This window comes from Falco punctatus, assembly GCF_963210335.1.
Source record: "Falco punctatus genome assembly, chromosome: 2".
NCBI classification, from domain to species: domain Eukaryota; kingdom Metazoa; phylum Chordata; class Aves; order Falconiformes; family Falconidae; genus Falco; species Falco punctatus.
In genome coordinates, this window is record NC_137581.1 from 79,833,198 (window position 1) to 79,859,730 (window position 26,533).

A 26,533-nucleotide genomic window follows, 5' to 3' on the forward strand; every position below is an offset into this window, starting at 1 on the left:
GGAGAGGGGGAGGAAGGGATGGATGGATGGATGGACGGAGGACTACTTTAGCTGAAGATGCTAATCCCTTCCCCCAAAAAAGCTGTGTAGATCTATATACTAGTTTATAGAAACAACTTGAACTGCTGCACTCAGATTTTGAGAGGCTGTTCCCTATGGGCTGAAGTCTTCGGTTAAAATGCTTTCAGTTGTATTTAGTAGTAACAAATTGTAAAGATTTAACTGTGTTTTGGGTTTTACATGTTTTACTTGTTGGGGCCGCTGCTGTTATTTATTTATTTATTTTAATAGCTTTTGCACTTCATTGACTTGGATATGGGATGGCAACAATGTTGGAGGTGCTGGGCTGAGTCCTTCCTTCCATCGATTGTATGCCAGAGTTAGGACTCAGTGTGCTATTAAAAAAAAAAATAATTTAGTCTCCTTCCTTGCTAATGTGCAGCTTTTCAGTTCCTCCCAGCTATGAATTTGTTGGACAAAAAGACAAAAGATTTGTTTTTCTTAACAACCATAAAGGTCCCCCAAGTTGTGAATAAACTGTGTGTTGTTAGTATCGGGTGTCAATATCCATTAATCTGGAAATGAGCAAAAGTGACAAAATTTTGTATGTAGAAATGTGAGTGACCAGTAGATAAAGCCAAATTTAAATAGGACTGGAGGGTTGGTTTGTTGATTTTTAATGCTGGTTATTGTGAATTTTATCCATTTACCGTCCTGTGGTGAATAAAATAGATCCTACTTTAATATGAGAAATGTTGATTACTTCATCTTTTACATCTCCATGAAGAAATGCTCCATTTATTGGTTGGAAGGGTAGGCGTCCCTGCTGGAACAGCGCTACTGTCTCTTGTGAAGGTGATGAAAATGCTTCATTAGGAGAACAAATGAGAACCTTTTGTTTTGAAAACAGTGCCCTTTTCAACTTCAACATGTAATTTTTTTGATTTTGTGGGATTGTGGGTTGTGCAACACCAGTATTTCCAGTCAGCTGCATCAGATGGGTATATTCTGCTTACTTATTTTGGCCTAGTAGGGCAGGAGGGCACTCACCGGAGTCAGGGACTAAGTTCAGCTCCTACATCATAGTTTTAAAATTACTTCTTTTTGTTGCCTGCTTTGCCTGCTCTTCAACTTATATGGAATTGAAATTGAAAAGCTTCATCTTTTCTCTCTAGCTCTAATCATCTTGAACATTTATTCTTGACTTCATTCTGCTATGGTGTTTGGTGTAGTTTGTGTGCCTCTACCAGAGATACGATGTCCAAATGACCAAATGACTGATGCGCTGTGGAAAAGCTGTTTGGAAAGGAAAACAAAAAGATGTTTGAGGGTCTTGAGGGCAGAATTTCTGATCAAAATGTGCCCAAAGTGCCTCTCAGGAACAGGCAAATATAGCTGGGGCATCTTGTAAAAGAAGGGAGACTTGAATCCAAGTTTCTGTTCTGCCTGATTTGGAGCAGGTGCTTGTACCCTCATGAGCACCCTGGCTGTTGCCGAACAGGCTGCTGTGGAGGTTTGTCCCCATTGTGTGTAGGAAAACTTTAGGGGTGGGAAAAAGATGAATAAGTAGCAGGGAGGGTGGTGTCGTGTTCCAGGTTGCTTTGAGACTTCTTTTGCCTGTAAGTTAAACGGCTAACCTACTCCGTGCACTAAGATAGACCTACTCCTGTATGTTTTGCCAGGTAGGAAATTCCTGAAGGGATTCTGCCATCCGCTTTGGGAGGTTATCACATGTGTTTCTGGCATAATATCCATAGAATACCAGTGGGAATCCTCCATATATGTTTGTGCCAACGTCACACTGCCTCAGACTTTGGTTGACCTCATCATGTTTACACTTGGGAATTTGTTTGGTTGCTGCTGGTAGTTTTCTGCAGTGACTAATGTGTGAGGTTGTTTATATGAGAAATGCTGCTCAAAATTAGGTAGGTGTAAGATGGTAAAAATGAATCGGAGGATATTTAGAGCTGTTGGAATCTACTGATCTTCATATGGAATTAATTTGAGGAAGATTGCTTGCAATCCCATCAAATGATGAGGCCCAAAATTGGTAACAGTGGTGCTCTTCGGTCTGAATGAAGTTTTATGGCCTGCATATTATATAGGAGGTTTGATTATTTCATGATTTGTCCCAACCTCAGTTTATCTGACACAATGTTCTGATTGCTGACCCATGTCACTCTCACTGTACGGGAAGTCTGTTTTGGGGGTTTTTTGTGCTCTGCTGAGCTAGCCATGCGATGGTACAGACTCTTCCTCCTGCCCTCCTCTGTGGAAGGACTGTAGGCAGTTCACCGGGAGGTTTGTATCTGTGTGCTCAGGGGCTTTGGTAACCTTCAACTACATTTTCTGCCATGCTGAGTTAAAAACCTGACTGTCATCCTTAAAGCAGGGAAAGGGGAAAGAGAGGATTTAGCCTCATGCTTCAGCCTCATGTCCATTGACCTTAACATTGTGTTATGTGTCTCACTGACTCAGTTTATTAAACTCAATTGCTATAAAATTTTGGTTTTCCCTTCTTTTGGTTAGTTTCTAGTGTGAAATAGGGAGAGAATTAGTTAACGTAACCAGCTGATGCTTGGGATTAATTTTTATTTTTACCTCTGTATTTCTGTCCTGGTAAAGTATACCAGTTACCCTTCTCCTGCAGGGAAACTTTTGCAGCTCTGTAAACTGTGAATACAAGAGCCAGACTCTTTAGGCCTATTTCAGGGAGCCTGCTCACGTCCTGCATCAGGAGACCAGCTGTCAAAAATGTGTTGAAAGTCTTTTTTGATACTGTACTTACCTGGAGGATTTTAAGGATGTTTTCTTCGCCTTGTGATGATGCTGGGGATAGGGTTTCTCTCTCTCCTTCTCTTATAAAAGCAGCTGACAAATACTTAGCCACGTTTCCACAGTTCTCTCTTTGGTCCAGTTGTTTGTTTTGGGCAGAGGAGGACATTAAACTGACTTCAGGTGTTCTGCCCTGCCACCTAAGTATAAACATTAGAAGGCTGTTAAAAGGCTAATGCAGCAGGTAATGTTTCTCACTTTGATGGGCTGCAAAAAGATTTCCTTCCTGGTGATTGATTACAGTCTTCACTCCAGGCTTTTCCAGCCGTTCAGCAATGGAAGACAACTAAGAACTCTTTTCATGAATGTTTGACTTCACATCGTAAGGGGCTGTCTTTCTGGTTGAGAGTTGGCGTATGTATTCTGTGCCATACAATAAGGGTATGTACACACATCCATGGAATAGCTTATTTTGTGGCTACTAAGTAACTGTCCAGATGTAAATAAATACAAATGAGTCTGTCTTACACACACACAGGTATATCTGCATGTCAGTGAGGTTGCAAAAAAAAAAAACGGAAAAAAAAAAAAACCCAAAAACCAACCAACCAAACAGACAAACCAAAGGGAAGTAAAGCATAAGTCATCAGAAGGCTGCATTCAAAAGCTTGAACAGACTTCATCTAAAAATGAACAAGGGCCTTTGTGTATGAAAAGTTTGCTACAGATTAAAACAGGGAAGTTTTGGAAATGAGAGGAGGACATCAAGTGATGACACAGATTTCAAATGCAGGGTGTCATTGGGGTGCTATAGAGATGTGAACATGGGATGGAGTAATGGTAAAAATGCGAAGAAGACAACGTGCAAAAGTCTGGGTTGGCTGAAAAACTACAGAGGGAAGTGGAAGTCTGGTGTTGGGATTTAAAAAAAAAAAAAAGGACAAAAGAAAAAAAGCAACGAAAGGCGGGGAGCAGCCACCTCACCCCAAAGGTACTATGTGCTGAGCAGCATTTGCAGACAGGGATGAGGGGGCTGCTCTCCCCCCTCTGCCTCCGGTGGATACCAGGCTTGGGCTCGGGAGAGCCCCAAGGGACATATCCCAAGGGCAGAGGGCTGCTGTGACTGGATGTGGAGCTGCTGCGTTACTTCCCACATACTATTTAGCCATATGTAACCTGTAAGATGCCTAGATGCTTCAGCCTGAACCTTTCCATTTTTCAACTGCCAGTGGGTTCATTTGAAGTTTGGCACTTCTGTGCTCACATCTGTAATTTTGGGGGTTTTTTTCTCCCATAACAAGTTGGTTGCTGTGCTTGTAAGAAATGCCTGTGAGGGTTGGGCTGATGGGTCTCAGGGCTTCTGCAGGTCCCTGCAGAGCTGTCATAGGACTCGCATCCAGTAGCTTTCAGTTGATTTTTCACTTTTTGGCATCAGCATGCTCCTTTGCTGGTGTGACGGCAGGTTGGACACGGGGTTGGATGAGCAGCTAGTGGAAAACTTGAGTGGGGTTAAAATATGTGGGGATGTCCTTCCCCAGCAAGGTGCAGGCCTGTCCACGTGGGGTCACTTCATGTTACTTCCATCATCTCCAGGTTACTGCAGTTACTTGAATCTGGGCTTGGGGCTAGTGGTAGTACTTCAAAATAAACGTCTTGGAACCTGGATTACTCTGATATTTACATTTATTTACCATCATACTAATCAATTCTCCTGCTCTAATCACATTAATAATATTATTTTAAAAATAGAGCAGAGATATTTGAACTGGAATTCTCATTTCTCATTTTTCCTCACCCCTAGAGGTCACTTTATTTCATAAACCTGGCCCCGAGCTTGTAATGTTTCTCCCACTATCGCAGGACAACGATTTCATATATGTTAGAAAATGTGCTCTTTGTGGCCTCCCATCTATGAGTTAATTACTCTTGTTTGTGCCACATAAAGATTCACAGAAGGCAAAGCCTTGGTGAGGTGGTATTGGATAGATGAACTGCAGCAGAGCTGTGTGAGGTAAGTTGGAGGTAAATTGCTTAAACTTTCCTAACTGTAAGTACTTTTGCAATTGTACTCATAGGCTACAATGAAGGTGTGATCCTCTTCAGCCTTTATGCCTGGGAATTAATTCCCCTGTCACTGGTGTAGCTCAAGAGCAAGTGTTTGGAGAAGCCCAGAATTTTATTTAAGCCCTTGCCATCCTTGGGCACTGAAGTTCTTTTTAGTCTTATCTGGTACCTTAATCCTTAACAGGTGGCCTGAATTTTTTAGGTTATTCAGAAACCAGCAGCAGCTTCTTGCATTGAGGCCACAACTGAAAGCAGCAGCCTGAGTTCATATGCTAAATCAAGAAGGATACAGATGCACCTGTATATATATATATATGTCTCTGTGTGTGTATGCATATATATATATATATATATACATGCATGCACATGAGTTGCAGCATGAATTGAAATCAAGCTGAAAGGGATGGATTTCACTGCCTTATAGGTACAGGGAGTTAGTTCAAAAGAGAAGCAACAAAATTTTGTGATGCGCAGGGTAGTCAGCATAGGCAGCCCATTGCAGTCGAGTGACGTACAGGCAAAACTTCTTGGGAGATGTGCGTTTCTTCTGAATCTTCTGCTAAACACAGTGATGTTATTTCTACTGCAGAGGAGGGAGTATTGTATTTGAGTCTGAGTCACCCAGTTTCACCACAGGTCATGTAAGACTTCAGCTTAATAAGTACAGAAGGTTCTGAAACTATTCCTAAATCGCTCTGGTCATCTGGTAGGAAACAGCTGCGTGTTGTGTCATTTGGTGGCAGAATCTGCAGGTTTGGTTTTGTACCGACAGGTGTGAAAACGGGGTTCAATTTAGCCATCCCTGTTAGAAGTCTTTATAAAGCTCCCTCTCCCTTTTCCGCTGCCTGCAGCTTTGCAGTGACGTGTAAGGAAGAATGCATGTTAACAAAGAACAGAAGAGGTCACAAAAATGTATCAAAAGCATATCCTCTCTCCCAAATAGAAGGAGCTGAAATGGTATGCAGGGTCACCCGTGCTGGAGGGACCATCAACGCATCCACGCGTGCATGCATTCAGCTCAGTGCCAGCTCTTTACTTTCCTCTTGGCCATGTTAGGGGTTTGGAAGTGAGAACACTTGCTCACTTGCTTGGCACTGAGGGAAATCCTCTACCATGGCAGGTCTGCATGTCTGCTTGCAAAACAGTGCCGTTGCTGAAAGCAGAGGGAAAGAGAAGCTTTATGGTTTCCTTGTTCTGATTCTTACATCAGCAGTTCTCAAACCAGCCCGGACAGGCAGAACTGGGCTGACTGGCAGATCTGGAGTGCAGGCGGAGAAGCCTGAGAATGTGCATTTCACCACAGATACGTGTATTAGAGCTCCGCTAGGCTGACTATCTTCCCATGTGCTTCACTGTCAGGCAAATCGTGAGACTCTAAACTTACCCCAGACTTCAGCAAATAATTTTTTTTTTTTGAGGAGGAGGATGAAATCCCGCTCCAGCAAAGCACCTAGAAATGGTGAATGGATGAAATCACCTGAACATCTGAAACAGAACTAACATATTTAGTTCTCAGAACGGTTCTCACTGTCATTTGAAATGAGACCTCTTGGTAGAAAGGTTACGGATGATGTAAGTCATACAGTAACTGGGAAAACAAAACTCCTATATTTGCCAGCTTGAAATCCTCTAATGAAATAATGCATCTGCCAAAGCAGCATCTAAATGTCATTTGTGTGTCATCAGAAAGGAAATGTTATTCCTAACTGCAGACTGGTTCCTATACACGATGTTTTCAGCCTTCCCAGACCCATAAAAACAGTTAAAATGGGTGATCTGGTCCATTCACCTTATGCATCCCTGTAAACATCAGGATCTGCCTTCTATGGTTTTTTGCTGTCTCTGTTTTTCAAGCAAAGTTGAAATTGTTCACATAAATGGGTTCTGCTGAGAGCAGCAAACAAACCTCCAATAAACTGTCTTGCTAGCCTTATTTTTTGGGCCAGAAAATGGATCTAGTAAGCACTTGGGTGCTGCGTGACTTTCCAGCAAGTATAGTATTCTGTGGCATGAGTCTGTTTTCAGGCACGTTTGTCCAAGCAATTACTTGTGAATGACAGTTTGACTAACCTAGAATGAAATCCTGGATTGTTTCGGAGTGTGTGGCCTTTGCTGAGCTCTGCCCATACAGGTATCTGGGCTGTCTGTAGCAGCTAATGCTCCAGGGGGACGCGCTGGCTGATGGAGGCTCAGCCAGGATGCCAAGGGCAGGATGTTTTCACAAAGTGATCCACAATCACATCATCGCTTTTGATGCAATTGCATCAAAAGAAACATGGAGCAGATGCACCTAGAGAACAGTAGCGGCAGCACTGGGGAGAAGCTGGACTCCAAAGGCATGAAAAGAGTGTGTGGCTCCTCTCAGGTAGTGGTGGGATATATTAATCTTGTCGGAGGTTTGGGTATCCTCATGGAGGACTCCATGGAAGTTCCTACAAATAGTATTCAGTAATGCAGGAGCAGCTAGTAATGGTGATGTTTCGCTTATAGTGATGTGATGCTCTAGCACACTAGCAATATTTAATTCATGGTAGCCACCACACATGTTGGGGTGGGGTGGGCATGTTCATAGTGCATGCTACACCTTAAAGATCTATGGACACTCACACATAGGTGTTTGTGCACACAGGCGTGCGCACGTGGCCCAGGCACACCTCTGAACAGCGGCTCTTCAGCTACAGGCGCAGTTCTTGAAATGAAACTCCGGTCTCAGTCACTCACTCTGGGAACATGGTGTGACTGGTTACAGAAGGGGAGGGGGATGTGTAGGAGACAAATAGACCAAAAGCACTGTTAAGAGAAGCAAAGCGATGCGTTGCCTTTGGCCTTCTCCCTAGCAAGCGTGAGGGCCAAGCACTCATACGCTTCAAAGCAAGCAGGGTGCAGCGTCTCTACAGGAATCCTGTTCTGTTGGTGATTCTGGCTCTTGGCTTTTCTGCTGGTTGTGGGCGCCATTCCTTGGGCAGAGGGAAAGTGGAGAGCTGGTTGCACTGCTGGCAGGAGAGCTGGATGGCAAATGGCAGGGACACTGTGTCCCTCAGATGAAATGGGGCAAGGGGAAGAGTGTGGAGCCCCTTCAGCTGTGGCAGGTGAAGACACTGGAGCAAATAGCAGGGAGTAGAACACTGGTCAGAGGAGGTCATGATGGAAGAGCAGCAGGAGAAACGAAAAAAAAAAAGTATAAAAGTGCAGGGAAAAGAGAAGAGCTGGGCACAATATTGTACTTTTTTTAGTGGAGGGCTGCTGGGCTTTTACTTTATTTCTGTATGTTCTTGATCTTCTCAGTTTCTTGTCTGAAAACTTTTGCTGCCTACAGAAAGGTTTTAGACAGTAGCTAAGAGCCAACAGTCCATCTTCATGAAATGCTTGGGCAGAGGAACAGATCCAAGGAGGGGAAAAACTTTATCTCCAGGTTGTGTGAAAGCAGCTGAAGGTAGGAGGATCAGGGTTTTAAACCAAAAAAATAAATGCAAGTGAATCCGGTGAAATTGATTTGAAGAAGGAAAAAGAAGGAAGAAAGGAGGAAGAGGAGGGTGAAAGACTAGGGAGGAGAGATGGCTTTAGCTGTGCTGGGCTGTGACTGGGTAGGATCTGGCCACTAATAAAGCTCCTCTGGAAGAAGCTTCTTGCTAAAAGCCAGCTGGGACCCCATGGGGACAGCCATGAGGGTTGTCCCTGGTGGTGGTCCCTGAGCTCTCTCCTCAGTTTTGAGGTTAAATACATGCTATAGAGCTAGTCTCAACATGGTGATGTTGGGTCCTTCCCTGTGCAGGACCTAAGAAGGGGATCACTGGATTGGGCTTGTTTTCTTTACCTCTTGGTAAAGATACCTCCAAGTATCTTGGACTTTAATGTTCACATCTGAAAACCAATGTTGCTGGTCTCAGGGCTCACCTGGGGCCACCTCTGAGGAAGGGAGGGCAGGTATAGCCTGCGACCCAGCACCATGGTGAAAGCTTGGGCTGTGCAGGGCAGAAGCAAATGGAGGATGGAAAAAGAGTAGTTGAAAATATTTACAAAAAGAATTAAAAAATCAGCTTTTGTGTGAAGCACTCTGTCCCTTCCAAAGCTACTTCCATTTTGTTGTCTGTAATACTTCAGTACTGCCATTTCTCCTGACCACACTATTAATTCATGAAATTTACTGTTTGCGTGGGGAGTGGAATAGTCTTGGTGCATGAAAATCTCAGTTCAACTTTGTCCCTTAGTGAAAGTTTCTGGCTTTCAAAGTCATAGAGGAAAGCTCACGTACATGACCTGGATGGGAAGTCAGGTTCATAAAATAGGAGACAAGTAAAAAGAGCCACAAATATGTTACTTGAAAGCAGACACTAATGATTTCTCATCCAGTCTTTTGAGTTTCTTTGGTCATGACCTATGATTTTTAGAAATGGTGATAACTGTAATGGAGAGATGTGTGATGGGTGATTGTCTAGGTAACGCTCCTGGGGAAAAGCATCACTCAACATAGTTTTAGAAACTGTAAGAATTGTTAAAAAATTCCCCATTTCATGCAGCCTTCAGTGTTCTGGTGGAGCAGATCAGGCACTTTCAGTGCTACCTGAGGCTTTTGTCATCCTTTTCACACCGAGTCTGTGATCCTGTTCTGGCTTCTCACCCTAAAAGCTGAGACTCTTTAATCTCTTTTATTGAGAAAATGTGGTTCTGCCCATTAATGGGAACAGCACTGAGTCATCTGTGCAAACAGAATAAATATGCGAAAATACATACATTATAGAAAAATTTTATATATTGGAGAGATTATCTAGCTATTTATGAAGATCAGTATTTTAAAAATCATGTTAAAATTGAAGGTCTGATTTTTTTATGTACTGCAAAGAACTGTGCAAAGTCCCTTTATTCTGGCACACACCTCCAGGAATTCACACAGCTAGCTCTGATTTTTATGGGACTCAGGTGTGATGCAGTTGAGGTACTGTCTCCCACCCAGGGTCCGAACTTTGCCACTGCACCTAGCTTGCTGAAAAGCAGCCCCAAGTAGTGAAACATTTTGTTTCTGTTCCTGCTGATGTGATGGGTGGCTTGGTGGTGTAAGGAGGGGGTGATGTCGGGACGCACGCAGACAAGGAGGCACCCAGGGATGAATCACAGATGCAGCAGCGATTGCCTCCTGCCCTGCCCATGTCAGGTCTTTAGCCCAGACACAAAAGCACAGGGACACCCCGTCCCCTAGGCCCCACTTCTCCTGAACAAGCGATGTGTGCTAGACTGGCACAGCTATTAGCAACCCTTCATTAATCTTTGGGTTGCCAAGACTTTAGGGTGTCTGAGGTCCGCTTGTCAGGAAGATGGAAATAGCTGATTTACAGTGAGTCACTGAGCAGCTCGGAGCTGCTCAGATGGCAGTCTCCCAAAACAGGCATCTGAAGTAACTTCACTTTCCTGCACCACATAAAATGCCAGGCAGTTTTCTTCAAGTTGAGCCATATATTGCTTCCCCCCCCCTCCCCCGCCCCGGGTTTGGGAGCATGGGCTGCAGCCCCCGCTCAGGCTTTCCTGCCAAAAGCACGAGCCAGCCTTGTCCAGTAGAGGGAATTGACTTTTCCACTTCTTGGCTATCATCCCTCTGAATGATCTAGCGGGTGACTCCAGCCACAGTTAATTTCATTTATTTTTTTCTCATCAGCTCTTGAAAGTTCCAGTTGGGTCTGCTAATTTCTTCCATAAGCTTAGGAAAACAGAGCTTTTGCAGCTGGGCTTTCCCAGAAGCTCTGTGCTAGGGGTCCGGCACGCTGGCTGCATGCGTTGTTAGCAGCTAGTTAGGGTCCATATGCACAGGGCTGTACTGCATGCTTCACGTCATATACAGCAGTGCCTAGGGGGAGGCTGCAGGGCACTCGGGTGCTCTTGGCTCCATACTGATACTTTAAATGAAGGCCTAGGAACAGGTAGCTGGATTGAGGAGGGGAGGGGCGTGAGAAATGAAGGGAACGGGTGGAAAATGGAAAGCAGAGAGGCAAGGGAGCCTGAAAGTCAAGCAGAGAGGCTGCAATGGAAGAGAGGGCAGCTAAGGCGCTCTGTAGGCAGCTGGCAGCACACCACCGTGTGGCATGGGGCATGGCAATGCCTGAGGTCCTGCTCGCTCCTGGCAGGGAGAAGGGGTCACCTGAGGAGGTGATGCAAAGTGCTTTTAGCAAAATCAGGATGTAGGGTTGTCTGCCACTGCGTTGCAAGGCCTCTGCTGAGGACCTGATATTAGCATTGCAATGAAAAGAAACACTTGTGGGGGCTGGGCTTCCTCCATGCCCAGCAGGGAAAAGTAATGGGTTTCACCACTGGGACACCTTCAGGAAATCAACCTGGGGTCCTGCCAGGCATTGTGAGTGCTTTACAAAACAGATTATTAAACAAATAGCTAATATAGAGCTGGAGAAAAATGTTTTTTTTTCCTCAACAGACAGAAGAGGAAAGCCAAGAAATAGCAGATGCTGTAATGGATACAGGGTTTCATGAAGTGGTAGGATTGCCCAATGGCTTGAGGCTGCTCTTCTTCTCCAAGCTAGTACTGCGCAGACGGACAGGTATTTGTGAGTTAACAGCGTTTGCTGCTTTCACTTTCCCAAGATTTGAGCCTATTAACTGGTACGTGTGAGTGTTGAGAGACAAGCAAGAACTACTGGTCTCAGAAATTTGATAACAATTGTAAACAGAATAAAGGCAGTATATCACCGAGGTGGCCAGCATTGTTGGCTCAAAGAGCAAGAGTGGTTCCTGAGTGAGTAATACTATGTCTCCAGTCCGCAAGGCTCTATATCTGCACCCTACTGCCCTGGACCAGCCATGCCAGGAGATGCCGCAGCTCCCTTCCAGCCCACGTTCCTGGGGGTTTGCCATGGAAACAGGGATGTGGGTGATTACAGCTGCACTGCATGGATTGGGGACGGGCTGGGGTGAGCAGCAAACCCAGAAATGGGGCTGGAGCCAAGAGAAAGTGGAGAGCTGTGCCACTGCTTGGTGAAGAGCCAAACGCGAAATTTCAGGGCTCGTATAGACAAATTGTCTGAAGGTCCCAGGATTAGCAATCAGTCATTCTGTAATTAGCATTAAATATGATTATTTCCAGGTTTGGTCCTGTGGAAATCTGGCAGTGTATAAAAGAAATATGCAGAGAAGTGAGCTAAAATTTCCATATACAGTAAGCCATAGGCTTTCCATAAGCTTATGGAAAGGAGCGAGAGCTGGGCTGGAAAGGTTGGTTATACCCTGCCACAGGTGTGACGGAGGAGCGTACACTGGCAAAGCCAGTTAACAGCGTAATCGCCATGAAAAGTTAATTCCTGCATACCCTCAACCCTGACTCAAGGGTTTGTGGGGGAGAAAAATCTAGAAGCAAGAGTGGCAAAACACCAGAGATGGTGAAAGGAGGGAGAGAAGACTGAGCAAAGTAGGGAGGGGAAGAGGAGCCGGGGGAGCAAAGGGGAAAGTTTCCTGGCTCCGGGGGTAATCAGGCATTTCAGTGGGTTTGAGGGAAATGGCGTGGAGAGGTAAAGCAGTATGAGGAAGCCCTGTGGGAACGTGGAAACAGGCAGACACGTGCAAGAGACCTACAGCTGAAGGAGGGGACCTGCAAGAGAAGGGGTTAGTGGGCAGAGGAAGCAGCTGGGAGTAGGTAAGAAAAAAGGTTGATTTTTTAAAATTATTATTCTCTGCTTTTTCTTCAAGGCAAACTGTGTTCAAAATGTATCACTGTCCTTAAAATACTTGTCTTGAGTCGTGCTCCAGGTGTGCGTTAGGCACTTCTCAGGCCAGGCTGCACCTTCCAGTCCCAGTGGCCCAGGGGGCATCTCCAAATACAGCCTTAGACCCTAACCACCCCCTCCAGGGGCACATTGGTACTTTCTGTGCTTTGCAGAAACCCCAAGGTTTTCCCTTGCCACCTCAACCACAGGCACCTCCCCCTGCCCTTCAGGTGGGGTGACCTGTTTGGTGTGGGGTCCGGCCCCAGCAACCTCCCCGGGGGTGCAGGGCAGAGGCGGGCACCCTGGCAGGGCATGGAGAGCTCTCGCTCCATCACGGGGGGCAAGGAGAGCCAAAGAGCAGCAGGGAGCGAGAGAAGAGAGTTCAGCAATGGCATGTGAAAATGCGTTTCTCTGAGGAAAACTGAACAGGGAATCTTCCACTGAAAGGATTAACTTATCTCGCTCTTTTTTTCCCCATCTAAATCCCCTTGGAGATTACCACGCTGCACTCCCCTGGTTTGGATGTGCAGCTACCCACAGCAGGTGGCAAAGGGTAGTTTATTTCTTGAGTGCTGCAGGAAAACCTAGGTTTTAGAGAGGCTGGGGGTCGTGCTGTGGTGGGCACCATGGTGTGAGCACAGTGACTTCAGGACGGGGGAAGTGAGCCCTGGAAACCCTGTCCCATGGGTGTCTGTAGGTGACTGGCATTGATGGGGGTGCTTGGGAGAAGCTATAGATTTTGGGAAACTATTTCAAAAGGATGTTGTTACCTCAAGACATGTCTGATGGGCAGATCCTTGGGGGGACCACGCAGGCTGGCAGTCTGCAGTGCTGCCCTCACCTTGTCCTCAATGGCTCACCACCTCGGTCCCATATGCTTAGACATAACTGGAGGCAGGGGGACAGAGGGGACAGTGCCACCCCACCCCAGGCCTGCATGAAGAGTGGTTTGGGCAGTGCTTTTCATCCCTACAGCTTTCCAGCCACCCTTTAAACAGGGTTTGCAACAGGGGAGCAGATCTCAACTCATACAAAGACAGCATGGATGTTTTGTGTCTCAACAGCAGTGATGAGTCCAAGTGCGAACCGTGTGTGATCTGAATATCCTCCAGTTACACCTTGGAAATGCTAATAAAGCTACATCTGAACCGTGTACATGGAGCAGATGCCAGGATCGGGAGACAGAAGCACCTTTTTTACTCCTTGGGAGCACCCACTGGGCTAAGTGACATCTGGCTGGGGTGCTACCAGATCGTTGGGCCAAAGGCTCAACCCCCGCACATCTACTTTTAAGGGTTGTGTGTACAAAGTGGTGTGTGTTAACTTCAGTAAACAGCTTAGCAGAAAAGGCAAAGCAGAGCTGTGCAACACTTGATGTGCCACCTGTGGTTTGGGGGTAACAGCCTAGTGCTGCCCTTAGCTGGTCAAAATGCTCCTTCAAAGCAAAGAACGGAGAAACATCATCTGGAGCTGTGTTGCCAGGATTTGGCCCAGCTGAGGAACTGTTGAAGGGTTTGGGAAGATAGAATAATTCTTCTAAGTAATTTTTGCCCCATGTCGCACAGTGTAGAATAAAATAAGGAGATTCAGGAGGGTTAAACCAGCTAAAGGAAGGCAGCAATCTCACGGAGCTGCACATCCTCTTTAAATACCATCTGTTGTCAACTTTCAGTCATGGGCCTGTGCTGTGCCTTAGATTGCATCAGGTTTTTCCCATAATTTCTGAGAGCCCAGCTTTTGTAGATTCACTTCTACATGAAAAGTTCTTGAAAAGTGCAGTAGTCAGCAATTTTACAGCAAAGCTGTAAAAAAATTATTTTTTTCCAACAAGAAGTAATGTAATTAAGGGGGAGTGGGATGCGTGCTGGAGCTTAAGAAACACAATTTAAATCCACAGGGACAACGGGTATGTAAGAGGGTGAAGAGGCAGGAACAGGTTCATTGCCTGGATTTTGGAGCCTGTCTTTTTGCTGGCTGGAGAAGCTGGTCACTTTTTTAAATAGAAATCAAAAGGTGAATGCTCACCGGTGTGAGATTTGGGACATTAGATGTCTCAATGATGTGCAATCAAATCCCTCAATGCACCAGTGACCTTGTCTGACCACTTCTGGGGCAGGTCGTCACAGGGGAAGATCTCAGCTTCCTCCTCTACAAGACCAAACACCCCATGTGCATCTCCCAGTGTGAGTGCTCTTGCTGCCTCTTTCCAAATGACTGCATTTTTGTTGCCATGGCCATCTTCCTCAGATACCTGCCATTTGTCAGTGGGGTTAAGGCAGTGCTTAGCAGAGCAGGGTATGAGATGATCAGTCACAGAAGCCCTAACTGATGTACAGAAGCAGTGGGGATGATGTGGCAGGGCTGTTGCAGTGGGAGAAGCTGCTCCCACCTCAGAACAGCCATGGACATAGCCTATGGGAGAGCCTCAGGGATCAGCCTCCAGTATAGCTCACAGGATAGCTATGGGATAGACTGCAAAATAGCCTAGAAGATAGCCTAGGGGCTGGGCTCCAGGACATTTACAGGATAGACTGTAAGACAGCCTGGAGGACCGCCCACAGGATAGCCCTACAGTGGCAGGGACTCTCTCCTGGAGCATTTCAAGTGCCTGCTCCAAGCTGTTAGAGAGGAAAGATTTGAAGCAGAGGCTTGCACCTCCCCGAAGAGTCGCCTTGCTGCTGGCTCTGAGGGCGTTAGGAGTACCACTGGCTTTGGTCTGAAAGGCCAGCCTGGCTCTAGCTCCCAGGCTGGCTCCAAGACCTGCTCAGCCCTGCCAGCTCTTACGAATCCACTTCGCACAGCGAACAAGCCCTGCCCGTGTGTTGCAGGGGGCAGCTGAGGCTGCGCGTTGAGCCATAGCCCGCAGGGCCACATTGGCTTCCTCTGCAAGTCAGTTGCATCTCTCTCAAGTTGCAGCAAGGGCCTGGGGGTGGGCAGGGAAGGCAGCACTAACGCTGCTGCTGCAACTCCAGCTGTCCCAGACTGCAGCGCAAAAGAGGCCAGGCAATGTTTTTGCAGCTCCTCCATCAGAAGCCTCAGAAAACACCAAGAACTAACACTCACAGGACGAGCTGTTTCCAGCCACTGCATGCTTGCAGCCCATCAGCCAGCCTCTCCCCTGTGAAGGCAGAGGAGCCGCTGCCTCCAAAGCTCTCTCCCCTCCATGACCAGCATCACCCTTCTCCGCCACTGCTCCAGCTCCTCACAGGCGCAGGCACTGCAGCACAGCACAGACACAAAGCAGATGGCATTTGGCATCCGCTCAGGGAATTGACTGTCGAATGCTCGTCTCCCTCCTGGTTTTTGGCTGTGACTTCCCACGGGAGATGCCTTTGCCAGGACACTTCACATTCCCTTAAATAACAAATTCCTTCACTCCAGGTGTGGCACGGGTGGTGCTGGGTGAGAGTGTGGGCTTTACACTTTCTTCGTGCTTCTGGAGCTTACAGGGTGAAAAAAGCTACTTTTTCTTTCCATCCTTGTAATGCTAAGAGGAGGGATGCGGCAATTAAGCTGCTGAGTTTGGGCTGAGACAGCTGGAGCCCTGGCCGGCTCAGAGCACAGCTGGGAGCCTGTCACACGACCCACAGGGTGCAGGCAGCTCACCAAAACGGTCGGCACTAATTAATAACTACGGTCCTATTTCAGCATAAAAAAGAATGACATCTCTCACCCCCCTGATGAAGGAGGGGTTTTTCCCCCCTCCCTAGCCCCCCCGGGGGATAAGTGCCACTTGGTCTGGTGCATACCAGGAGCTGGTCAGCCCCAGGGTCAGAGCTGCAATGTGGATGCCCAGCAGCTCTCAGTCCTAAAGCCGAGAGGGGTTGTTGCTATGGGAATTGAGAGGGCACTTGCAGACAGCATCTGGAGCCTGTGTCTTTCCCTGTCTGAGGCAGCTGGATTTGGAGGGAAGCAAAACTAAAAGGAGGTGGCAGAGAGAGACAGAGGCACAGCAAAATGCATGCATGTTAGAGGAGGGACCTTCCCAGAATGAGAGTACAGTGGGATACAGAAGAGCGGGGACACCAAACTGGCAGGCAGCGGTGGCTCAGCTTGGTAGGATAAACCTTATTTTCTGCTCTGTTTGACACTGGAAAAAAGTCTAGTGAAAGCCCAACTGTAGCAAGATGGGATCTGCCTCTTCAACTTACCGGCCCAAGTGTATTTATTTGGATATTGATGGAAGAATTCAAAAGGTACTTTTGCTGTTTTTCACAAAGTAGCATCTCCAGACGTAGCAGCAACTGCGGGCTGTTTGCTGCACGACCTATTTCTGTAACGCAAGTTAGATGCATGTTTGCATTCAGCGCAGTTGCACGCTTCAAATCTCTTTTTAAGGGGAAGGGGGGGATCTCGAGCGCCTTCTGCTTTGTACATGGATGTTTGTTTAAAGGGGAAAGGGGAGGCTGGCAGCAGGGGAGGGCTGGGTGCTGCCAGCTTTCGCTGCTGGTGTGGGGATCCTTGGTTTAGCAGCTGTGCAGGCTTCCTCTCCCAGAGTAGCGTCGCAACGTGTTTACAAAGTTTTGCCTGGGGAGAGGTTCTCACCAAGCAGTGGGAGCCAGAAAGCACGGCGTGCCGAGTTATTTGGAGATTTTCTGCCAGGGGTTTTAGCAATGGGCATTTTGCTACTGCCAAGCTGAACGGCAGGCAGGTGCCTGACTGCTGTGCGATGGGGTGTGCCGCTGCATCGCCAGGGGGCTGGGAGGTCCCCACCACCTTTGCTAAGTTGTTCATAAATGATGATAAATGTTAATTAAAAGTTTCAGTTCCATTAGCCTGCCTTGTTTGCTGAACCACGGTTCACAGCACAGGGAAAACTGCAGGAGAAATATATTCTGGCTGAAGGGAGAGCTCGCATGCTGTTGAGCTGACAGCTTTTAAACAGAAACAATGCCGCTGCATTTTTGTAATTTTTTTTTTCTTTTTGTCAGCAATTCTTTGGCTACAAACCAAGTGCCTTTTTTGTAATTAAGAATTGCTGCAAGGCTCAAGAGCAAGTAAACTCTGACTTGCAAAATTCAAATCTCTCTTGTCTTCTTGCTCTAAATTTTCATTTCACCTAGCCTCACCTTTTGTTTCTCCTTTAAAAAGAAACAGCAAAGAAACCCTTTCCCTTCCCTCCCCTTTGCTGTATGAGTGACTGCAGTAACGAGGTAAAGGGAGAGCCGATACAGTCCCGTCCCACCACGCATGCCTCTGTTGCCTGCTGTCCCCTCTGCCACTGCCCTGGAGACCCACCGTGACCGTCAAAGTCATATCCTCGGGAACAAGACCTTGGAGAATCCAAATCTGCACCAGGAGCAGGCTGCTCCTCTTCATCCATCTCAGGGCTTAGATGTGACAAAGGTGCCTCCGCTGCCGCGGGCTCCTCTGTACTGGTGGGAGGGAGCGTGCTGGCTCTGCCGAGCTGAAGGTGCCGCTTCTCTTTTGCCAGGGCTTAATGAGTTAGTTGCCTGATGGCCCCCAGAAGCAAGGCTTGTACAGAGCTCCTCGGCATCTTTGCAGTTCAGTATGAAAATGTTTTGGTATTTTGAAAGGGTGGTGCGTGTTTCCATAGATGTTGGGGAAGTACATTGTCTGTCATCTGTGCTGGTTTAAAAAAGAAAAAAAAAGCGTTTCTCAGAACCAGTCTCTGGAGAGTACTTTTGACACTAAGAACGCAGAAGAGGCACAATCGCAGACCAAGCAAACGCAAACTCAGGCGGATTAAGGGGGGGTTTGTTCTCTAAATGTTATCTGTTTCTTTTTGTCAGATGTGAAATTCCATCTGTGCAATGTTTGGAAGGATTCCATTCCTGCAGTAAAAATGCCATGTAAATGGGGTTCATCCAGGGGTAAGCAGGGCATATCTCAGATTCTCATGCCTCCTCAGTAACAACGTCATTACAAAGAAAAAAAAAAAAAGCCACCCTCACAACCCTTAATCTTCTAAGGAATGCAGTACTGGAGGCTTCTACAGCGAATTCATTAAATCAATGCTAAGCTACTCATCAACCCAGTAATGAGGTAGGAGCTTCATTATAACAGCACTTGTTTGAACGGGCTCAGCTCCAACTTGCAACTGGCTTGCTGGACATGCCAGCGCTGTGCAATAGAACCGGGCATCCTCTGGTAGTGCTAGTTGTGATAGCAACTATTCATAGGTAATTTTGGGTTTCCATGGCCTCATCCTGAATTTTTACCGGTGCAGCTGTAGGGCATGCTACTGACTTTGGGAGAAGTTGTTTCACCTCAGCACTGGGGTAAACAAAGGGACAAAGCAGGCTCAGAGAGCTGCATGCCACCTCCCCTGGGAGCCTGCACATTGCGGATGAGCACTTGACAGGAGTGTTGAATTAAGCTAAGTAGGTTTGTGTGTCGGCAGGTCCAGAGGGGCACAGCGAGGGAGGCCATCACTGAAGGAAAATTGGCTGGCTTGGAAACCCTTCACAATAGTCACTGAAATAATGGAGGCACCATCAGCAGGGGTTGAATGAACGTCTAAACCCAAGGCCAGCAGGTCCCAGAGGAAAGGCTGAAGTCCATACCTGCAAGGCTGGTGCCATGAACAACCAAAAGTCCCATAGCCTCCTGTGAGAGGGCAGTGGGGGGCTGGGAGCTGAGGGGAGCCCAGCCCAGTGCAGCTGTACATTGCTCCAACGTGATGCTGGGGAAGCCTCGCCCTCGCCTCCATAAATTACTCAGCTCCTGCCCTTTCTCCTCATCCCCATCCTGCCTGCAGCCTCAAAAGCTTCTGGTCGTTTGTCACAGTTTGATAAACTGACCTTTCGTAGACATGGGCAGGCACAAAACTATCTTCACCAAAGCTGACTGAGCATCTCCCTATGCTGGGACACAAGATGACCCACACCAGCCCAGCACACACCAGCCATGGTACCTCCACAGGCACCTGAGCTCAAGATCACCAAAGGGTGGGTTTTGTGTCCACCAGGGGAAGGCTTTGGGTTGCTGGTAGCTGTGTCCCAACCAAGGGGAGGGGATGGGGGTGTCCCATGGGGTGGCCGCCTGCTGAGCTGGTGGAGGTAGAGCTGAACACAAAGCAGGAGATGGAGGGGATGGCTGTGCTGGGGCGGCAGCAGAGGGAGGATCAAAGGCTCTGCAGTGTTCCAGCCGTGCACCAAACCATGACTCTGCACAAACTAGCTTCAAAGAGGTCACTTGTTCTTGGAGCTGACTGAAAAATGAAATTACAGCATAATGCACTTCCTATCCAGTGCCTGTGCAAAGGGGATGCACATGCAGGGGAAACAAGAGCTGCTCTGTTTGTTCATTTTTAAAGGATCCTTTCACCCAGAGACACGCAGCAGTTCATTTCCCACTTGCCTGGATACATGCCTCCCTCTGCACTTCGGCTTAGCACACCTGTGAAACCCAGCCGTGTCCCACCCCTGCCACAGCTGGCTCTGCTGCCAGGCAAAGGAGAAAACGGTGCGATGGGGGAAGCCGTGGCCCCGTTTGATGTAGGAGAAGGGGATCTTGCAGTGCCACTGTGGACAGGGATTTCTCATTGTTCCTGGAGTGCCACTAGATGGGACCAAGCACCCAAAACCCCCAACCTGCCGGCAGGAAGGGAGGTTTGCTCTGCCAAACCTGAGCTGGATCTGGAGTCTTATTTTCCTTCTTAATATTATTAACCCTTTGGCTGCATTTTTAAGAAAAAATCCTACTGAGTCTGTTTCAAATTAAAAATCCACCAGCAAGAAAATATTCCCCAGCTTGTGCCTGATCTTTTTCCATGAAGAAACTACTGGGGAACATTTTCTTTTGACCTTTGAGATTTAAATGGTAGCAAAACCAAACCAGCCAGTGGCCCTATTCCCAGGTGGGTGGCTTCATGGCTCTCATTTTCAAATGTCACAGGGTAGTGGCTTTGAGAGTTCCTCTGAGAAAAATACTTAATTCAAGAGGATTTCTGTTTCCAGTGTCTTAATCAACATCATATTTGTAACATGGATGGAAAGTCAGAGGGGTATAGGACCTCAACTAACTGGAAAAAAAGAAAAGGACCGCCACCTTTGCCAAGAAGTCTATGAAATCATTCAGGGTGGTATTTTCTTCCTCTTCAGAAAGCAACTAAAGAGTTTTGGAGTAATTTTGCCGGTTTTCTGAGTCATTCTGGATGCCAAACAGATAAATGACCTTCGTTATTTTCTCAAAGAAATGTATTGAGTTCAACCTTTCTGACTGTCTGCTGTACTGACCTGTGGAGCAGGACACTGAGCCATCCATAGCCACTGTTCCTCTTGGTCCAAGGTCTGCAATGAACAGAACAACATTAAGATTGCATTTTGGTGCTGTGGTTATTGCACTGAAACGTCAGCGCACCGGAATAATTTCTGTCATGTGAACTTCTCTTTTTAATTAGAACAACAGCAACTGTGGTATAAATGCCTAGACTCTAGCAAAACCAACAGATTTTTCCAGAGCGCACCGTGCTATTTTTAACACACCAAACTGGATTCAGTTTACAAAACACAGCAGAAAAATAATGGCATGATGAGTGGTTCAAGGCGATTAGATGTTTTTGCATGCCGGTAACTCTTGGCACAGCAGGGCAAGCACGCTCTGCGGTGCTTACGGACCCCATCCCCTGTCTGTTTGGAATGAGGATTTAGGACAACACCCTTTCAGCTGCCAAGTGTCAGAGGGGTGTGCAGAGTGGGTGCTCATGGGCTGTGGGGGCATGGACACCTCTGGGGGCTGCTCTGCCTGGCTGGCATTCACAGGTTCTTCCCATGCATGCACAAGCTGATGCCAAAACCCATTTTAGCACTGTGAGGTGTGTTTTTGTGGGATCAAGGCCATTTTCTTACTGCTGGCAGATCTCTGTGGGTGCGGGAGGGTGCAAGGTCGCACAGCCTGAGTCTGGCCGGTGGTCTTAGCTAACCCTGGCTTTCCAATTTTAGCTGGCCCCAGTGAATTCAAGGCAGCTGCTAGATGTTCTTGTAAAGCAGCAAGAAATGAACAGCAGGTTCCTAAAACTCCACCACATTACAGCACATAAACATTTTAAAGAGTCAAAATGGCTTAAAACCATGGTTTTTAAAAAATGAAAGAAAGTGTCATATCAGAGGTCTCTCTCTCTCTCCTACTCCCCCTTCTCTTTCGTCCCCAGTGAGGGCTCCTCAGAGCATTTAGGGGACCAACCCATAGTCCCAGTACAGCTTTGTAATTCCAGCATAGCTCCATAATTCTTCTATGCCCCTCACCCAGAAAGGCTTGTTTGCTGCTGTTTATCATTCTGAAGTCACATGCAGTCTATTACAGTTGTTAGAGTTGCTGTTCACATTAGCCAAGACAAAGTGTAACAGTCTCCTGCTAGCATTACCTATGAATGTGGACAAGCCAAACACAGCAACTCACGCGACTCATATACAATTCTTCTGGTTTACTACAAACAAGACAAAGCCATCTTGGTTTCAGCACCTTTCTAGCAAACTTATTTCTACAGCTTCAAATCAGCCTTTCACTGACCCCTCACCATACCTGCATTTCCTTACACCATTAACTAAGATTACCCTTCTAACAGTCCTATATTATCAAGCATGTTGTAATGTCAGACATTAACTGTGTGAGTAGTTTTGAAACAAGCAGCCTAGCTTCACTTGCATTTAGTGAGGACATTTGGTGCTAAAGCTTCCTTATTATTCAGTTTACAAAACATTTCAAGCCTAATGCATTAATGTGCTACAGGGTTAATTGTACTTAGCACTCCATTAGCAGCAAACATGTGCCCTTTTTGTGTTAAGAAAAGCCAGAGTATAGACATTTGTGTTATTGCTCAAAGGCTGAAATGTCTACTGCAGGAAACAATAAACTTTCAGCTCAGCCTCTCACAAACAGCCTTGGTTTATAACCTGGTTCCTGGTTATATTCCACCATTAATCATTAGTACTGAAAGACTGAATATTAGCAATACGCCCCTTAGTATAGTCAATAGGTTGCACAAGGCTCTCTTTAATGCAACCTCACTTCTTCTATGAGCCCAAAGGACTCTAAAAAGTAATGAGATCCTTCCTCACTCATAGTGAAAGAGCCAGCCTCTGCCATGCTGTCTCTCTGAATGGATGTCCAAAACTGCCCTGGGGATCACACATATGAGTGAATCATAGATGTTTTATCTTTCCCCAAAAGAGAAAAATCTCTTTTCCTATAGCTTTCTGTTCAGGAATGTTATAGGGGTGGGAATTGCGACTTACCATATAGTGACGTGTCTCGCGATCTTGATACTTCAGCTCTGTCTGGCAGCTCCTGTTTCTTATTTTAGGATAACATATATAATTAGGAAACTATAAGGATTCACCCTACTTAACCATTAATCGTAGCCATCTAAAAGTTAGTGATGACTGCTCCAAGCTAGTCATGCAGTTTCCCCTGTAGTCAGTGGGGAGGTGGGTGCTATCTCCAGAGGATGATTCATCCCATCTTAAACTGGGTTTTGGAGACATGTGGGCTGATATATACCCTTTGGAAGTTGTCCTCTTTCTCTGCTGGCGAGAGAGGGAGTCTAGCAGAATGACATGCATGAGATGTTGAACTTGGAGATGGTTAAAGTTACTTCAGACAAATCCCACCTGTATATTTCACTTAGGTGTCCTGTTAAAATAAATGTTGTCACATCACTGCCCAAAGGTAAGTGTGGATCAGCAGGACTGCAGAGCTCCAGCTGCTGGAAGTAAAACATCGACCACACTCCTCATCCTCTAACAGAAGAGATATTTAAAGAGTTTGGGGGAGCTTTCATTTTTGCTTGGACTCTCAGCTGAGGGCTTTCATGTTTTCTTCCCCACACATGCACACATGCACACATGCACACATGCACACATGCATTTATTTCCTGTTCTTCTCTTAGGGAAGCCCCTACTACATCATGCAGTTGGCAAATCTAGCATACTATTTTTAATACCACCTAACATTCGAAGCTCGGATAAACGGGGTGGTTTTCAAAATATCAACTGTTAATTAGTGCAAGAAATAAAAAATAGATAGTTGGGATATGGTTGTGCTTATGCTATGCTTGTACCTGAATTCAAAGTATAAGAAACCTGGAAGATGTTTAGATATGGGATTTTAGGTAAGGCTGCTGTTAGATATTGGGATCTGTGATAGTTCATTTATTGCTGTTTTTTAAGGAAGTCTTATTTGCTTACACGTCTAGAAATATAAATTCTTTCTAGTGATTTCTACACAGTGGTATCTGAAAGTCCTGGATCTTGCTTCATACTAATATGCACAACAAAGACCACTGGAGAAACAGGGAAAATCACAATGAAAAAGTTCACATCAGCCTTCTGCCATAGCAATTCAGGAATCCTCCATGAAAGCTGCTCGTACAGAAGCAGCAACAATTTTCACAGTCCATGCAAGATACATAACCAAGTTTTACCAGACTCTCTTCTGACACACTCTCTTCCAATCTCATTAGGAGTGATTATCATTTTAGGTTGTTTCCACTCCAGTTTCAGCCCTGACTGGACATTGATCACTGAGTTGAATGAAAGACATCACCAAGTGCTAGAAGTCTTGAACACAGCAGGTTGAGACCAGCAAAAGAAAGCAGGACTGGAAACTGAGGGTACACTGGCTTTGAAAATATTTTTGTATTATTTATTTAGGAATTTTACTAGGGTAAAAAAACCCCACAAATGTGAGTTAAATTCTTGGAAGAAAACCCAATTACCAACAGCAGATCAGAACAGGATAACATTCTGGATAGGGTTTGCGGTTTACAGAGAGGATTAACTGTTCTGAGGATCAAATATAGAACAGAAATTGAATTTGTAAGCTGTGTTTTTTACCCACCCTATCTGAAAGCAAAACATGATGTGACTAGTTGGAAACCGGTGGGTTGCGGAGTATGTGCTCAATGGTCCCTTAGTAATACCTCCATCACAGTCCTTAATATTGAACCGTTCCTCTGAGTGGGGAAGCCAGTCAGAGTACCAGAGCTCCTAATCCCTACCCTTTCTGAGGGGTTTTGGAATCCTTGTCCTGGACCAGGGGTAGACACTATGGATTAAGAGACAATGCCTCCTTATTTCAGAGGAAGATGTTTTAAAAAACTGCAGAACTGTCTCCAGGAAAGAAATCAGTCTCACAGAACCGATCTCTGGGCCAGGAACCAGCCATCCCCATCGACTCATGCTGTCCTGCTTCACAGTCACTGAATGTTTCATCACAATATTATTTCCACTCCAAAAAGCTTCAGTTATTATTCATTCTGCTTTCCCCCGCTTTGCTTCATGTTATTTTCCAAGGCAGACAGAACCATTCCTCACTTAAATCAAATGGCTGCTTCTTGGTCTTGATGAAGACTCACTGAAACAATCAAGCAAAGCATTCAGAGAAGACTAGTTTTCCTGTCCTTTTTTTTTTTTCTACACATGGTAGAAGTTTGTTAACAGTGACAAAGACAGGAATATGAAATAATGTTAGTTCTCAAACAAGGGAAATTAATTGTTTGAAGACGCTGCATCACTTTTGAGGAATATATTATTTTTCTTCTGGCAAAAATCCAAGGGAAATGCAATTAACAGGATTTATATGTGGCTGATTTTCTTCGTAGCATTTAATTATCAGTCTGCAAGCTGAAGCAGAGGCCTCTGTTTCCCATGCAGTGTATCACTACTGTAACTCTGCTTACATGTGATTTTGGCTCTGCCTTTGCTTTCAGAAATGACCCTGGCAACTGAGTGTCTTGTGTTGACCAATCTTGCAGGAAACTCTTGTACCATGAGACAATATTGGAGTCCCTGTGTCCACTTTTTCTTGCAGGAGGTGTGTCAGAAGCTGAATCCCTGGCTTTTTTGGGCTGTGCTGACCTAGGTGATGAACTTCTTTGACACATATTATTGGGAAACCTGTCTGTGCCCTACACACACATGATCTTAGCCCACTACAACAGCTGTAGAAACTGCTGTGGTCTCCTGTCTTTGGCCTCTATGATGCTCCATAGCAAGGTCTCAGTTCTTTCCTAAGCAGTGGTATCTTCCAGTGCCAGGTATTAATGCAGGGAGTGAAGTGTTGTGGGACACATCGCAGCCGCGGCTTGCCACCCAGATGTAGGAACAGGGACCTAAGCAAGAGGATGACTGTGGGTCAGAGACAGCTGAAACAGGTTTGAAGGGAGATGAAGTCCCTCAGTGCTGTCTGTGGGTCTGGATCAGACCCACAAACAGTACCAGAAAAGTATCATCATGGAGACCACGCTGAACAGCAATGGTTTCAGGAGATCTGCCCAAGCAAGGACATCTTCACAGGGCTGGGTAAGATACGTGCTTCTGCAACTAGTGCCAACAGGGTTGCCTATCCTCAAAGCTGCAGGTCAACCATCTTCCCTGATCATCAGAGAAACCATGTGTCCCAGATGGTTGAACTATGGCTGCAAGCCAAGTGTCACTATATTGCCTTCAAGTTGCTAATGTCCCTGCAATGACAATGGACTTTAGGCAAATCGGATTCCTATACTGTGCTGGAGCCATCAATAGTATGCGGTACTGTCCTCCCGTCTCTCCAAAATACATTCCAATTGTATCCCATCGGCAAAACTGACATCAGCTTTATTGGGAATGTAAACCTGTGGACAGTAACAGGAACAATTGCATATTGCTGGGTAATGTCTGAAGCTAGCTGCTTTGGTTTGGAACAGAAGGAAGCTGGTCAGAAGAGCTCAGCAGGTTGCAATAGAAGAAAATTGTAGTAGCTTATGTGCTTTGATTAAAAAAATACAAGCAGCTGAGGACAACCACCCTAAGTTGAGTATCAAAGTGCGGTGGGTGATTCACAAATCCACTTCTAGAAAACCTAAGTAAAAATGCCAAGTGTGGAAAGCTAAAAAGCATGTATGGAGATAACTCATGATCTAGTATCCACAGTCTTTATTTTGCTTCCCACTCTTGCACTATTACGTGGAGTAAAAAGCATTAAAATTCATCCTCAATGCATTGAAAGATCCTGCTGCTTTCTATGAGTCAGGCTGGCTTTCTTACCTTTAA

General features: G+C 46.0%; 1 protein-coding gene across 2 annotated transcripts in view; it reads left to right on the plus strand.

Annotated features, from left to right (window-relative positions):
- Positions 1-773: 773 nt before the first annotated feature.
- Positions 774-26,533, plus strand: part of PDE9A (phosphodiesterase 9A) — a 71,199-nt gene continuing 45,439 nt past the window's right edge. The window contains exon 1 of one of the 2 annotated variants that reach the window (XM_080376741.1): positions 774-25,804. In XM_080376741.1, the coding sequence (XP_080232867.1) occupies positions 25,736-25,804 (69 nt within the window). In that variant the 5' untranslated portion in view covers positions 774-25,735. The remainder of the gene's footprint in view (positions 25,805-26,533) is intronic. The other variant, XM_080376740.1, reaches the window with a different exon arrangement.